The following is a 14692-nucleotide window of genomic DNA, read 5'->3' on the forward strand; positions in this document are numbered from 1 at the left end:
GTATATTTGAACTAATCGTATAACGGCAGAGGTATATTTGGACCCAAAGTATAATAAGAGGTATATTTGGTCCTGTATTAATACAGGGTATATTTGGCCCTTTTCCGTTTTCTAAATTTGGTGTACAGTGAAATTAGAAAATTAAATAGGGAGAGATAGTATCGGTCAAATATGTCCAATAAGAGGATGCCACGTGGAGTTATAATAAGACGGAAAGAAAAAGAGAAAACAAGGGATGACACATGCATTGCATACTAATCTTTGGGTTTACCATTTCCCGCTCTGTATGTATATATATATATATATATATATATATATATATATATATGCTGTGTTGCGTCCATCCAAAAGACTCACTCTCTATTTGCCATTTTCAGTTACTCCCATTCAAACAAAGAAAGACGAAGGCTTATCTGCTACTACACCTAATAAAGCCCTACTTTATTGCCATTTTCCCCTTTATTTCACTTCTTCTTGATCGTCGTCTAGCTCACAACAATGGCTCCTAGAGCAAGACACAAAAAGGTTTCATTTTTACACCCCACCCCTTATTCTTCTTCTTTCTATCTAACACTCCTTTTTTGTTGACAGAGATTAAGTAGAATGGATGCAGCAGTTGATGCCATGGCACCTCTCGGCTTTGATGAACGCCTCGTTAAGAAAACTGTCAATAAACTTCTCAAGGTTAACAACCCTACCTACCTATTTTTACCCTCTTTCATGTTCTCTTCATTTGATCCTCGTTTCTTGGATTTTTTTAGTTATATGGAGGAGATGAATCGTGGAAGTTTATAGCGGAATACGGTTACAATGTGCTCCTTGAAGCTCTTCTTTCCGATCAAGACGAACAGCAACCCCAAACACAAATGGTACTACTTTCTATTTGTTTTTTTACCTGACACAGGCGTTTAAGAAAATAAAGAATTCTTTTGAGTTAACTAAGGACCCCTTTGGCCATAAGAATTGTTCAACTTTTCCTAATTTTTGTGAAAATCACCGTTTGGCCATCAAAAAATCTAAATACATTTGGAAAACACCTGAACATGTTTTCACTTTCAGTACATTCAAACAATCAAATATTCTTTGCAAAAACTATAACCAAACACAACTTCATCTTCAACTCCAACTACGAAATTCCAAATAAAGTGAAAAATATTTGATTTTCATGGCCAAACGCCTACTAAATATGTGTAGAAGACACCAAAATGTCATTTAATCTTGTGGTCTTAAACAGGTTACGCGTAAAGTTGAAATAAAAAAGTAGTCCAAAAAGGAAAAAAACATTCTTTTTCGAGATGGATTAAAAAGGAAAGTAAGACAAGCAAATTGAAACGGGGAGATTACTAGTTACGGAGGAAAATGATTTTAATGAAGAATATTTTTAATTTCTTGGGAAATGCTTATTGTTGGGAATCATTTGTTGGGTATTGTGTTTGATTGAATAGAAAAAAATACAGAAAGTGAAATATGATAATTGTACAAAGAGTACAAGTAGCATAGAGCCTGTGACATAGTGTTTTGGGCAGATTTTAAAATGTTAAAAGTTGACAGTAATATAATGTCTTAGATTGAAACAAGCGAAATGAAACAACAATACATTGAGGCAAGTGATATAAAAGTAAGAGTTGGAATATCATTTTCTTATTCTACTGGAAATACTATCTTTCTTGGAGAAAACTGTTTTTCCTGTTCAGTGTAAACAAATGCCTTAAAAAATGTTTTCCTTCAGATCGAGTCAGCCATACTGAACACACTTTCAGTTTCTATCCTTTCTTTTTTGGTTGGTGTCCGAGTGTGTTTTTTGTATCTTTGATTTCTATACTCCACTTCTTTTGTGGTTGGCTTAGATAAGGGAAGGGGCTCGAGTTTGCCGTTGATCCTCTTTTATCTTTAATCATGAGCCTGATATTAGGATTACAGTGGAATATTAGGCTTCAAGTTGTTTTACTACCCGAAAAGATTTGAATTTTGGGGAAATAAAAAGATAGAAAGTGAAGAGAGTTTTCAGTGGATATGCACAAAATTATTGGATGTTGAAAACTTAATCAATAGAGAACCTGAATGTTTCAGGTGAATCGTTAAGGATCACTAGCATATACATATTTGTGAATGCAGGACCAGTGGTGAATTATATAACTCAAGCTCTATTTTATATCTGCCCATTGCTTATTTAAAAATTGCACTAGCCAACATCCCTAATGTCACAGAACAGGTGGCCTACGATTTTGAGTTTGCTATAACCTTTTTAATGGAAGCCATATTTTGAGTATGACTTGGAAGTTCCCTTCCCCCTATATCAACTGATACATTCTTTTTGTTTGATCATGAATGGGAAAAATCTGTCTATTCAGTTTTACCTGGATCCGTACATCCAAATTACATTGCAATATTTCTTATACAAAGTGGAAAAGAAAACCTTGTGTCATGTTAGTTTGCTGATGAATAATTATCTTTATGTCATGCAGAATCCGCTACCCATTTTTTCCCCTCATTTCTGGTGTTTGGTTGCTTCCTTTCATATATTATCCCCTGTGCCTTTGCTGTTAGAGAAAATGTTCCCTAGATCTGTTAAAAGCATCTCCTTGAAATCAATATCAGTGGATCTTAATGCCTACTTAAGCTGTCCTAATCTTCCTAATCTGCGGCTGATCGGCACATCCAAAAGGCAAGAAAATGTACACCATGCAGGCCAAAATCCACATGAGGTGCAAATCTGGCACTTCATTGTTGAGGAAGTGGCATTAGTCACCTCATACAGCTACTTCAGGGCATGCCTTGTGCTTGGTAGACTTGAAACAGTTGTTATTTTTTAATCCTGGGTGGTGCAGAAAGAATTTATCATGCTTTCTATCGCGATTTACTCCCGTATGAATGCGATGATAGGCTAGCTTCATAGAACTGGCTAGGATAAAAGTTCATGTCCTTTATTCTGTTCACCAACTTGCTATTTATTCACGTCTGGCTGTTTTTCTTAATTGGTTAGAGCATTCTAGATCAATATTAGACTGAGACGGACTTAAATGGAGTGACAAGACCGTGAGGATTCATAGAGGCTACCCAAGTCGCCTGAAATTGAGTGTTTGTTGTTGTTGTTGATTAGAGCAAGCTAGATGATGCAGTCACCTCTTTCTTGCTTTACTCCCAGTGCTCTCCCTCAGTGGGAATTTATCAGCTCTCAGACTTACCGTCCTTGGTCTCTCACAACAAATGGAAGCATCTTCGAGACTGTCAGTGGTTAACAATAAGACCTGCTTCTTTATCAAGCCCAATAAGTAATTAACTTTTCATTTTGCTGTAAATGCCATCCTAAAAGGGCTTCTATTCCGCCCTTGTCCTTTGTATCAATCTTATGATCCATAATCAAGTCACAGATTATCTTCTGCATTTCATTTTTTGTTAGATCTACAAAATAAAGAAGAAACAAGATGCATGTTCTTCTTTCTGTTTTTCACTTCGGGATGAAACTCCAGGACCTGTATTTTACTTTTAAACACATCTATAGTTCTAAATCTACTCGCCTGAATTGTATGGTATCTTTGACTGCTCAGGGCCGAGTCACATTTGCTCATCTTCCTCGGATCATAGTTTCGAGGAATCTCTGTTCTGGTTACACTTTTAGTTGTTATTTCTGGTTGAGCTTTGTATAACTAGAAAATCCCCTTCATGGCTCATTTCTGTGCTGCATTGAGTGCCATTTATATGAAACGCAATGCTGCTGTTGAAAATTTTCCATCTCTTCTTCCATATTAATATAATTGTTAGTGATATCACTTGCATCTAGAGTAATGTATATGCATACGCTGGAAAAGCAGGGCATCTCCTCACTAGATGAAAGACCAGAAGACCCTGCTCTAGATAGCGCCATTGGTCCTTCAGGCACTATTGTTGATTCCACATGCAATGAACAAAGCGCCATTGGTCCTCCCTCAGGTGCTCTTGTTATTTCTACATGCAATGAAGCTGGCAATACTGTAGGAGAAACAGCATGCTCTGAGCCTGTGAATGCAGTAGGAGAGCCAACACATGAAGAGCTTTGCAGCAACAAACAAGACATTGGCAGTAGCGGTGAGGATCTAATCTGATCGTCTTTTCTAATTCTGCTTCCTTATCTGTGTAAATTTCTCTGTCTATGGACTATGGAGTAGCCATTTTGTTGTCAAACTATGGGAATCAGTTTAAGAAAGTAGAAAAAGCTAATGCGTGAGTAGCATGCATCTAAATAGATAAACTAATTTAATATACCAACCCATTAGGGAAGATACAACATTACATTCTTTTCTAGTGTAATTGCAGCATTTTCATTCTCTGCTATAGTTTACCCTACTGGGAACTTGGAACGTAAAGGTACTGTTTTTTTTTAATTTATGAACAGTAAAGTGGTGGCTATATGAGAGGTCCATGTTACTAAAATTTCCCTAACAACTGCATTTTGCAGAAGTATTTTGTCCCCCGCCAGCTGAAGGAGGTAGAAATAGGTGGAAAGACATAGGGGAGGACCAACCATCTATCGAGAAGGGGGTGGCTAAGGCTGCTTGTAGTGATGGAAGAAATTCTGTGAATCCCGGGAGTAAGTCTCATGTTTTTGCTACACCTCCGGCTTCTTCCCCATGCCCAGTTAATCATCTCAAAATGTGTTCTGGGAGTCGAGTGCTGCAAGTGGGAAGCAACTCTCATGTTTTAGCTCCACCTCCAACTTCTTCCTCATGCCCAGCTAGTAATCTCAAAATGTCTTCTGGGAGCCAAGTGCAATCACGGAGAAACTCTCATGTTTCAACTCCACCCGCAACTTCCTCATGCACAGTTAAGAATCTCCCTCCCCCTGCTGATGATTGCCCAACAACTCTTCCTTCCTCAAAGCCAGTTAGCATTCAACTGCCAAGAAGGCGCTTTCCTTGTTATGGCTGGATTGAAGATGATGAAGAGGATGCTGAAGACTTCATACAACTGCAACCAATGAAACCAACTACACCACTGCAGTCACAAAATTCAAGTGGGGGGATCAGAAAGCGCATGAAACGCAAATCAAGGTGGGATATTACACCCTATGATCTCTAGTATATCCTCTCTTGCTCTCTTGTCTCAGTATGTAGACATGCTGTATTGGCATAGAAGACATTGTTGTTTGCTGGACTTTTGTTTTGAAATTTAGTTTTCAAGTCAAGAAGCATGGATGATTGTGGAAGAAGTATTAAGACAGGTTGTTAGTCTAAGAAGGTTCTGCTTTTCTTGCTCTCAAACCTGATTTAGGACTCCCAACTTCTATTTTGAATGCAAATCTATAAATCAAAGAGAGCTACATTTGTTTCCTATTACAAGCACAAGACATGTAGATCTCATAAGTGGCTTTGGTAAGCTATTTCTATGAGGTATAATCAAAGGCTCTATGGGGACTCGGCGGGAAGAGTAGCGTTTCATGAAAGAAAAAATATGAAACTGAGTGTTTCATGAAAAAATGATGAACATCCAGATCATTGCCTACTTGGATTTGTATAAAAACAAACTAGTTGCAGGGGCACCTTGATGTAGTTTCTTTGTGTTACAACTGATAAATACAGATTATTGAGTTATAATATGCTAAAGGATGGAAAAGGAACTACAGATCTTCCTCTACATACTCAAAAGTTATGGCTTTGACTTTGAGAGCCAGTTCTACTCTCTTCACATAAGGGCTAAGCCACATTCCATGTAGGGTTACCTTGTTTTCTTCTCCCATTTTTCCACTCTGATATCCTTTCTGAGTTGGCATGGTTTTGCTTATCAACTACATTTTGCTCGACATCTTAAGGAAATTAACCAGCTTATCATGAGGAGAAATTTCTTTTACAACTGGCAAGTGGCAACTCAGTTAAAGTTGTCACCCATGAATGAAGCAGTGGATTATTTTTTCAGTGTTGTCCAACTTATGTTATCACTGTTCAATTATTCTGTCACTTTGTGTTCTATTCATGAGGTAGACAATCTTGAGCAAGCATCACTTAGTTTTACCTAAAAATGGTAGAGAATATCAGATAGCAGATGTGCTTATCAGCAATGTACTTCAAATTTCAACCAGATGAAAGCAGCCTACAGAAATCGGATGGCCATAAGCCTTATTACACAGCAGAATTACATGAAACCATGAGAAACTTTTGGCACTAGTACAAACACAGTAGGAAGAAAACAGAAGCTCACTGAGCCTGAGCACTAGCGCTTCTTTCTTTGAAAGCTCAAAGAAACGATACCACCTTGTCACAGAGGGGGAACAGTTTCTTTAAGGACAGGCAGTTCAAGTAGAGTGTTAACCCATGAGTGTATCAGGGGAGCCTTCTGTGGATCCAAAAATTTCACTCCAAACACTTCCTCTTGTGCTTTACATGCGCCAAATGCTACGAGGATTAAGATGTCTAGGAGCCCTATGTTCCCCACTTCAATCTTAGGACTGCCCCATGGAAACATTTTCTTCATTCCATCCTCAAGCACGTCTAGTTTCTCATAAAATTCCTCACAGGCTTTTTCTTGGTCTTCCGCTGTGAATATCTTGAGCATGCACTCCATCACCTGAAAACATGCGGATTCTTTAAGACTCTGAATCATTGTTATACATGAAAAAGGTGGATGCATAAACTTATAATGGATTTTGTGCACCCAAGGGTGTGGCCTAGTGGTCAATGAAATGGGTTGAGAATCATGAGGTCTCAGGTTCAAATTTCTGCAGAGACAAAAATACTAGGTGATTTCTTCCATCTGTCCTAGCGACGGAGTTACTTGATATCTGTTATTGGTGGGAGGTAACACGTATCCCGGAAACCACGGTTATATAAAAAATGGATTTGTGAAAGAGATTAATTCCGTGATTATTCTCATTGATTGAGTTGGTAAATATACCATAGTTACAATGTCCTATTAGGATACAAACTACACTAACCTAAAATAGAAGATTTACAAAATATTCTTTTACTACATATTTACACTATTTATCACACCCCCGCAGTCGAAACGGGAGGTTTACAAACGCTGAGACTGTCCCGAAAATCTTCAAATAAGACCTGTGGCAGTCCTTTAGTGAAAATATCGGCGAGCTAATATCGGGACGGAACATGAAGGACACGGACGTGGCCGCGCGCCACCTTTTCACGAACAAAATGTATATCCATCTCAATGTGCTTGGTGCGCTGATGTTGGACTGGATTTCCTGGCAGGTAAATGGCACTGACATTATCACAATAAACTAAAGTAGCCTTAGGGATCGGACAATGTAGTTCCAAGAGGGGGTTACGTATCCAGCATGATTCAGAGACAACATTAGGAACCCCCCTATATTCTGCTTAGATGACCAGGATATCAAATTATCTCCCAAAAACACGCAATAACCCGACGTCGAGCGTCTGGTGTCTGGACATCCCCCCCAATCAGCATCAGTGTATGAAACCAAATCAGTAACTGAAGATGAGTAGAGATGCAAACCATGATCAAGAGTACCCTGAATATACCGAATAATCCGTTTAAGAGCATGCATATGAAGACAAATTTGCTGTACGGCATAAGAAATATCCGGTCTGGTGAAGGTAAGATACTGAAGAGCACCTGCAAGACTCCGGAAATAAGTGGGATCGTCACACAGATCGCCAGAAGAGGCACTGACCTTCGGTTTAGTGTCAACCGGAGTGGAAGAAGGCTTACACGAGGACATTCCTGCACGTTCAATAATGTCCGTAGCATAACTTCGTTGTGATAGAAACATACCACCCTTGTGACGGGTCACCGCAATGCCAAGAAAATAATTCAAAGGACCTAAGTCCTTCATAGCAAATTCTGAGCCAAGAAGGCCCATAATAGAACAGCGGAGAGCATCTGAAGAAGCAGTAAGAATAATATCATCCACATATAGTAAAATGTAAGCCAAGTGGTGCCCTTTGCGATAGATGAACAAGGAGTGGTCAGACCTGCTATTAGCAAAACCAATGGAAGAAACAAAGTCAGCAAATCTTTTATACCAAGCTCTCGGTGCCTGTTTAAGCCCATACAAGGACTTGCGCAACAAACACACATAATCGGGACGAGATGGGTCTCTAAAACCCATAGGCTGATGCATATAAACCGTCTCCTTGAGCTCGCCATGAAGAAATGCATTTTTGACATCCAACTGATGAATGAGCCAATGTTTAGATAGAGCTAGACTTAAGACAGTGCGGATCGTTGCTGGCTTCACGACCGGACTGAAAGTCTCACCACAATCAATGCCAACCTGCTGTGTTTTGCCATCACCTACAAGACGGGCTTTATGCCTCTCAAAATCACCATTAGACTTTTCTTTATGAGTAAAAATCCACATAGACCGAATAACATTCACATTAGGTGGACGGGGTACCAAATCCCACGTCTTATTTTTAATAAGAGCATCATATTCATCATCCATGGCCAATTTCCAATTCGGGTCACGTAGCGCATCCAACGGTTTACGAGGTATGGGGGACTTGGTAACCGCCGCATGTAGATTAAATTGGTGCTTGGGTTTGAAAATCCCGCGCTGACTACGAGTGACCATGCGTGTGTGGGTATTGGGCTGGACAGGTGGAGAAATGGTCGAGTTTTGCGGGGTGGTGGGAAGCTGGTGGGGGAGAGGGGCGGACTGGTCCTGCGTAGAGGACGATGGAGGCTGCTGCCCAGGTGGGGAGGGGTCGGCGTGGTCCTGAGTCACGGGCAGCGATGGAGGGGGACAGGGCAGCGATGGAGGGCTGGCGGCTATATGATGGATCAAGTAAGGAGAGAGGCCATCATCAAGGAAGTCATAAGAGGTGGGAGCCGGAGTATGGATTTTGGAAAACGGAAATTGAGTCTCATCAAATAAAACGTGACGACAAATAATGATTTTATTTGAGGATAAATCAAAACATTTGTAGCCACGATGGTTTGGTGGATATCCCAAAAAGACACATGGAGTTGACCGAGGGTGCAACTTGTGAATAGTAGTAGACGGAAAAAGGGGATAACATAAACACCCAAAGACTCGGAGATGAGAATAAGATGGTTTCCGTTGGTAAAAGACCTCTAAAGGTGATTTGTGACCCAATAGCTTACTTGGTAAAATATTAATGAGATACGTCGCCATTTGCAATGCATGATGCCAAAAAGACGGAGGAATGGAGGCATGAGCAAGAAGAGTCCGGATGACATTATTTAGTGAACGAATTTTTCTTTCTGCTTTCCCATTTTGAGAGGATGTATGAGGACACGAAAGACGGAAAGACATCCCATTGGATGCACAAAATTTTCCGAATTGACTATTAGTATATTCCCTCCCATTATCACATTGGACATTCTTGATAGGACGTTCAAATTGAGTAAGAATATGGGTCTTAAAATCCATGAATTTTGAGTAAACATCAGATTTTCTAGCCAAAGGGAAAGTCCACAAATAGTTGGTAAAATCATCCAAAAACAGAACATAATAACGATGGCCCATAGAACTCAAAATTGGAGAAGTCCACAAATCACTATGAATAATGTCAAATGGAAACAAAGTTTCGGAAATAGAACTAGCAAATGGCAACTTAACATGTTTACCAAGAACGCAAGAATGACAAATACTAGATGAACTAGAACTATTACATTCAATGCTTTTATTACGCCTAAGAAAATCCAAAATAGAAGCCCCCGGGTGGCCCAAACGATCATGCCAACGGGTAGAAGACAAGGCAGCAAAAGTTGACGGTGAATTGGTGGAAAATTTGAAGGTGGACAATGGATAGAGAGCACCCCTACTATTACATCTCATGAGAGCCATCCCCGTCCGGAAATCCTTCACAGAAAACCCATAAGGATCAAATTCAACACTCACATAGTTATCAGTAGTAAATTTACGAACCGATATCAAATTCTTTATGAGTTTTGGCGCATGAAGGACATTGTTTAACAATAAAGGAGGGTTCGGGGGAGGCAATTTAGCATGACCACAACCTCGAATTGGAATTGAATTACCATTACCAACAACAATGACAGTATTACGATTGCTCAAATTAAAATAAGACGAGAGAGTACCTTTTGTGGATATCATATGGGACGTGGCGCCGGTATCCATATACCAATTCGAATCGGGTTGGTTCAACGTCATCGTGTGCATAGCCGATTCAATATCCGTCGGAGTCCATTGCGTCGGGGGGCCCGCGGTTGCATATGCCTGCTGCTGTGGTCGCGAGCCCAAAATGCCAGGCTGGGCCAGCGACCTCGGGCCAGACGAAGAAGATGGCGGCTGCCACTGCTGCTGTGGCCGAGCCCACTGCGTGGTAGGATACGAGCAAGGGGGAGCCCACTGAGGCATCCAACCCCACTGCCACGGTGAGGAGGGTTGTTGCCACTGCTGCTGGTCACCTGAGGGGCGTCCTCCACGGCGTCGGCTGCCACTGCCGCCGCCCGAACCACGGCCACCGCCGTTATTATTCCCGCCGCTAGAGTCGCGGTTTTTGTTGTTATTTTTTCCCCGATGATGGTGAGAACGACCAGAATTTTCCAGATGAGAAGAGTCATCAAAATCACGTTTGGAATTAGCCACCATAGCCGCGGGCGAGTCATCGTGCATTTCAGCCAACGCCTTTTCCTCAAGGCACAAACTTGACCGAGCTTCGGAGAATGGTGGAAGAGGCTTACTTTGGCGGATATAGGTACCCAAATTCTTGTATGCCTCTGGGAGTCCAGCCACCAGTTGGAGAACGAGGCGGTTGTCGGTCACCGGAGCCCCCACACTCTTAAGTTGATCGGCCAAGGTCTTGAGACGTTGGCAATACGCCGAAGCGTTTGGAAAATCCCGCATCTTGACATGAGAGAAATCATGTTCCAAAACAACGGCACGGGAGTTTTTGTTGTCTTGAAAAAGATTACGGAGGCGATCCCAGGCCTCCTTTGCCGATAGGTCTTCTTCGATGATTGTATGCAATAAGTCCGTGGAGATGGTTGCATATACCCATTGAAGTACCGTGGCATCCAAAGTGGACCACAACTCCTTTTCGTCGTCGGTGGTAGGAGACTTCTTCTTTCCGGTTGGCAGAATGTGGGAAAGGACACGGTGAGACCGGGCATGAAGTTTGAATAATTCGGCCCAAGCCGAATAATGATCCATTTCCATCTCAAGAATGATTGGGATGTGATTCTTGATGTTGGAGACAGCCAAAGCAGGATGAAACTTGGTGTCTGCCATTGATGGAAGGCAAGAAAAATGGACGGAAATCGAAGAAGAAGAAGAAGAAGAAGAAGAAGAAGAAGAAGAAGAAGAAGAAGACGTTGGAAAAGTGGGTAGAGGACGTCGGAGAATTAGGGCAGCGGAAGAGAAGGAAAAGAAACCCTAGTATCTGATACCATGAAAGAGATTAATTCCGTGATTATTCTCATTGATTGAGTTGGTAAATATACCATAGTTACAATGTCCTATTAGGATACAAACTATACTAACCTAAAATAGAAGATTTACAAAATATTCTTTTACTACATATTTACACTATTTATCAATTTGTGATCTTACCTGTTGAATATAAGCAGCCCAGAATCGGACTTTGGATCTTTCATAAGGATCTTGTGGCAAGAGTCGAGGTCCATTCTTCCATGTTTCGTCGATGTATTCAAGAATGACAAGGGACTCGTTTACTGGTTCCTCATTGTGAACAAGAACGGGGACTTTCTTGTGAATAGGGTTGTATTTGAGTAGCAATGGACTTTTGTTGCTCAGATCTTCTTCTATATACTCAAAAGGTATACCTTTGTCTTTGAGAGCCAGTTCTACTCTCTTCACACAAGGGCTAAGCCACATTCCATGTAGAGTTACTTTGTTTTCTTCTCCCATTTTTCCACTCATGATATTCTTTCTGAGTTGACTTGGTGTTGCTTATATATATACAAATATTTTCTGAAACTTTCACAAAACTTCCATTTGTTCAAAGTTGAAAATGGCTAGTAACATTTTTTCAAGAGTTTTGGTTTGCGGCAAAGCCGGTCGCGATATGATTATAAAATTGTCGGTTGTTTGACTTGTTAGCCGATTCAATGGTCCTTATGACAAGAGCAATGACGGCTGCTGCCCATTACTTTGTGTCCAAGTTAGCTAAGTGCAGTTGTGTGGGATTAATCTTAATGTTACAGAAATTTCAATGACAGATTTAAAGAGCACGGTTTACACTTCTTATACAAAATGTTTCTTGGATAATAAGGGACTCCCTGAATCATTGTCGCCTTGGTTAATCATATTTGTGTTTACCCCAAATTTGGATAATCAATTAAATTTGTGAGTAGGTATAGGATATGTGGTTAAGCCTCAATCTATTTGGCGGAAAAAGATATAGATGGATATGATATGAAGAAAGTAATAATGATCAGAGATTCGCCATAGATTTATGTATCTAATAATATATGAGTGTCGCTTGATTGAACAGATTTAAGAGATGAACACAATGAATCCGGACCAAATCTGATATTGAGATAGAGAGAATTTGTATATATTTGCTATTACAAGTGTTATAAAGTTCAAGAAGCCAACCCCCTAAAAGTAGGGCAATGACCCCCTATTTATAGTATTGCCCCATGGGCTTCATACAACATGAGGTCCTAAAAAATAAAGAAAAACTCCGAAATGGATTAGGTTGGATTAGGTGGGTCGTACGGTCTGACACCCGTATGATTGGCAGTTAAATATGGCAGGACATTATCGACGCGTGGCAACCGCGCAACGGATCTCCCGGACTAACGGCCACGATCAAACGGACCAACGGCCACAATCAACTCGGCTATGGAGAAACCGGACAAAATGAAGATCTTCCCTCTCTTCCTTCGGTCTCTGGTCTTACCGGTTTTAACATATATCCGATTTTTACCGTATACAACTAGTCCCCACACTTTCCGGACCGTAGTTTTATCGGAGTAACGGGAAGTGGTTGAATCAAGAAATCGGCGTCTCAATTTATCCGTTATTATCTTTTCATTTTGGTGGGAACAGTTGCGTCACGTCCCTCTGTCGTTGGCCACGTGTCCCATCCCGGATGGGACAACCGCCGTAACGCACGTCGCTTTCAAATCGTTTCTCATTAATTACGGGGCACGTGGCATCCCCCGGTTGGCTGGGGTTTGTAACCGCCTTGATCCCACGCCTATATATCGTCCTTTACCTCTTCACTTCGACATTTTTACCTCTTCATCTCTTCGCTTCTCTGTTTCAAGTTCTCCGCCTCTTATCCATTTCATTTCTTCACTTATAATCATCTGAATACTCACATTTCTTGTTGATTCGCAGCTCACACTACGTGAAAAGAAATGATTCTGCCAACTTCTCCACTAGTCGTCCTTGTGTGTTGCTGCTTCCTCCTCTCGTTCTTTACTTTTTTGAATTCTTTGACTGTTCCCTTCATTTTCTAACTTCCTTTTCGAATTCACCCAATCTCTCCTTTCCATATTTTCAGATGTCTGCCAACACCGAAATCACTTCCCATGATGTCCCCTCGGTTTCTTCTCAAGGAACCGAACCAACTTCTCCAGCTAAGGCAAAAATCACCTTCGAGCCCACTGCCTCGGATATTGTTCCGTCCAAACCTAATTTCAACAAAGATTTCGAGGTTGAAAAACCTTCTCCGGTATCCGATAGAGGGTTCGATGTGAGACGATATCTCTCATCCATTACCGAGGATAAACTCGACTTAGTCCGGGCTGATTGTGGATGGGATAGACGTTCGGTCCAAGTTTTTGCCCTCGGGCCAGACGAATCAATCACCGACCATCGGGAAGGCTTCTTATACGTTTATACTTACCCTTTCACCTTCAAGCTCGACCCTCCGATCGATCCGGTCATCTTAGACATGTGCCGGACTTTCAACGTGACCTTGGCACAGATTGGTCCAATTGTTTGGAGGGTCGTGGCCTGCCTCCGGCTGTTGGCCAACAAGACAGAAATGGAATTCACGCTGGCCCACTTAATACGGCTATACTCCCCGAGGTTGTTCCGGGGTAGTGCAATAAAACTCGCAAAGCGTAGCCGGAATCCAATTTTTTCAAAAATGGATGAAGATAGAGACTGGGGCTGGTTGGAGCGATATGTCCGCATGCGGACCTCGGACATCATCCCGGACAACTATATGCCTTTTCCGGAAAGGTGAAACAATAAACGTAAGTCTGAACTCTTTTAATAATTGCCTTTGTATGTTTTGTCAGACTTCAGTTCCATTTTCTCACTACTTGTCTTCTTATTTATGTTAGTCGTGGGTTTGATTCCTCCGGTCGTCCGGAATCTCAACGAATGGGTTACAGCTCTTCTTAGCCAACATGCCCACGACAATCGGACGTGGGGTCACCTGTCACGTGGCCGATGGGTCGCCCAGAACCACGGTAATACTTTACTTCTATCTGTATTCATTGCATCTTCCACCCTTCTGTAACATCTTCAATTTTCAGGTTTACCTAAGGGCTCGGTGGATCCAAGGCCGGAGTCAGCAGCCGAACCCACAACATCGGCACCCGAGTTCGATTCAGCGGGTGCATCTCGTATCCTTGCTGCTGCCGCCAAGAGAAAAAGGCCCTCGGACAAAGGGCAGAAACCGAAGAAAAGGGTGAGGAGTGTCGTTAGGACTTTAACGGATGAAGCAGAGCCCGAGCTCCTCGTTCGGAGGATCAGTGTTGCCCCTTCCGTGGCTCCCCTTCCGAAGGGGGGCATTACCGTTTCACCACCTTCTTCAGCTGGGGAAGG

At 41.6% G+C, this 14692-nt stretch overlaps 2 protein-coding genes across 3 annotated transcripts; one reads left to right on the forward strand and one right to left on the reverse strand.

Moving 5' to 3' along the window:
* Nucleotides 1-352: 352 nt before the first annotated feature.
* Nucleotides 353-5309, forward strand: LOC132632949 (uncharacterized). Of its 2 annotated transcripts, none has more exons than XM_060349100.1 (5): nucleotides 353-525; nucleotides 592-684; nucleotides 762-869; nucleotides 3810-4065; nucleotides 4436-5309. In XM_060349100.1, exons 1-5 carry the CDS (start codon nucleotides 499-501, stop codon nucleotides 5053-5055), a joined length of 1104 nt encoding a protein of 367 aa, XP_060205083.1. In that variant the 5' UTR covers nucleotides 353-498; the 3' UTR covers nucleotides 5056-5309. The 2 variants fall into 2 exon arrangements, with proteins under 2 accessions (XP_060205083.1, XP_060205084.1); XM_060349101.1 differs by having other exon boundaries at nucleotides 355-525; nucleotides 3813-4065.
* A 572-nt stretch (nucleotides 5310-5881) lies between these two features.
* LOC132632950 (glutathione S-transferase U9-like) lies at nucleotides 5882-12263 on the reverse strand. Its single transcript, XM_060349102.1, has 2 exons — nucleotides 11492-12263; nucleotides 5882-6537 (listed from the first exon to the last, which is right to left on the reverse strand). Exons 1-2 carry the CDS (start codon nucleotides 11819-11821, stop codon nucleotides 6229-6231), a joined length of 639 nt encoding a protein of 212 aa, XP_060205085.1. The 5' UTR covers nucleotides 11822-12263; the 3' UTR covers nucleotides 5882-6228.
* Nucleotides 12264-14692: the final 2429 nt, after the last annotated feature.

This window comes from Lycium barbarum, chromosome 3, assembly GCF_019175385.1.
Source record: "Lycium barbarum isolate Lr01 chromosome 3, ASM1917538v2, whole genome shotgun sequence".
Lineage (NCBI taxonomy): Eukaryota > Viridiplantae > Streptophyta > Magnoliopsida > Solanales > Solanaceae > Lycium > Lycium barbarum.

What these genes read in the sequence shown, in the direction of transcription:
- LOC132632949 (XM_060349100.1), top strand. Translation starts at nt 499, where the DNA reads ATGGCTCCTAGAGCAAGACACAAAAAG. An exon ending in AGCAACCCCAAACACAAATG is followed by an intron (nt 870 to 3,809) that starts GTACTACTTTCT and finishes ACGCTGGAAAAG; the next exon opens with CAGGGCATCTCCTCACTAGA. An exon ending in ACAAGACATTGGCAGTAGCG is followed by an intron (nt 4,066 to 4,435) that starts GTGAGGATCTAA and finishes TGCATTTTGCAG; the next exon opens with AAGTATTTTGTCCCCCGCCA.
- LOC132632950 (XM_060349102.1), bottom strand. Translation starts at nt 11,821, where the DNA reads ATGAGTGGAAAAATGGGAGAAGAAAACAAAGTAACTCTACATGGAATG. An exon ending in GGGCTGCTTATATTCAACAG is followed by an intron (nt 6,538 to 11,491) that starts GTAAGATCACAA and finishes GCATGTTTTCAG; the next exon opens with GTGATGGAGTGCATGCTCAA.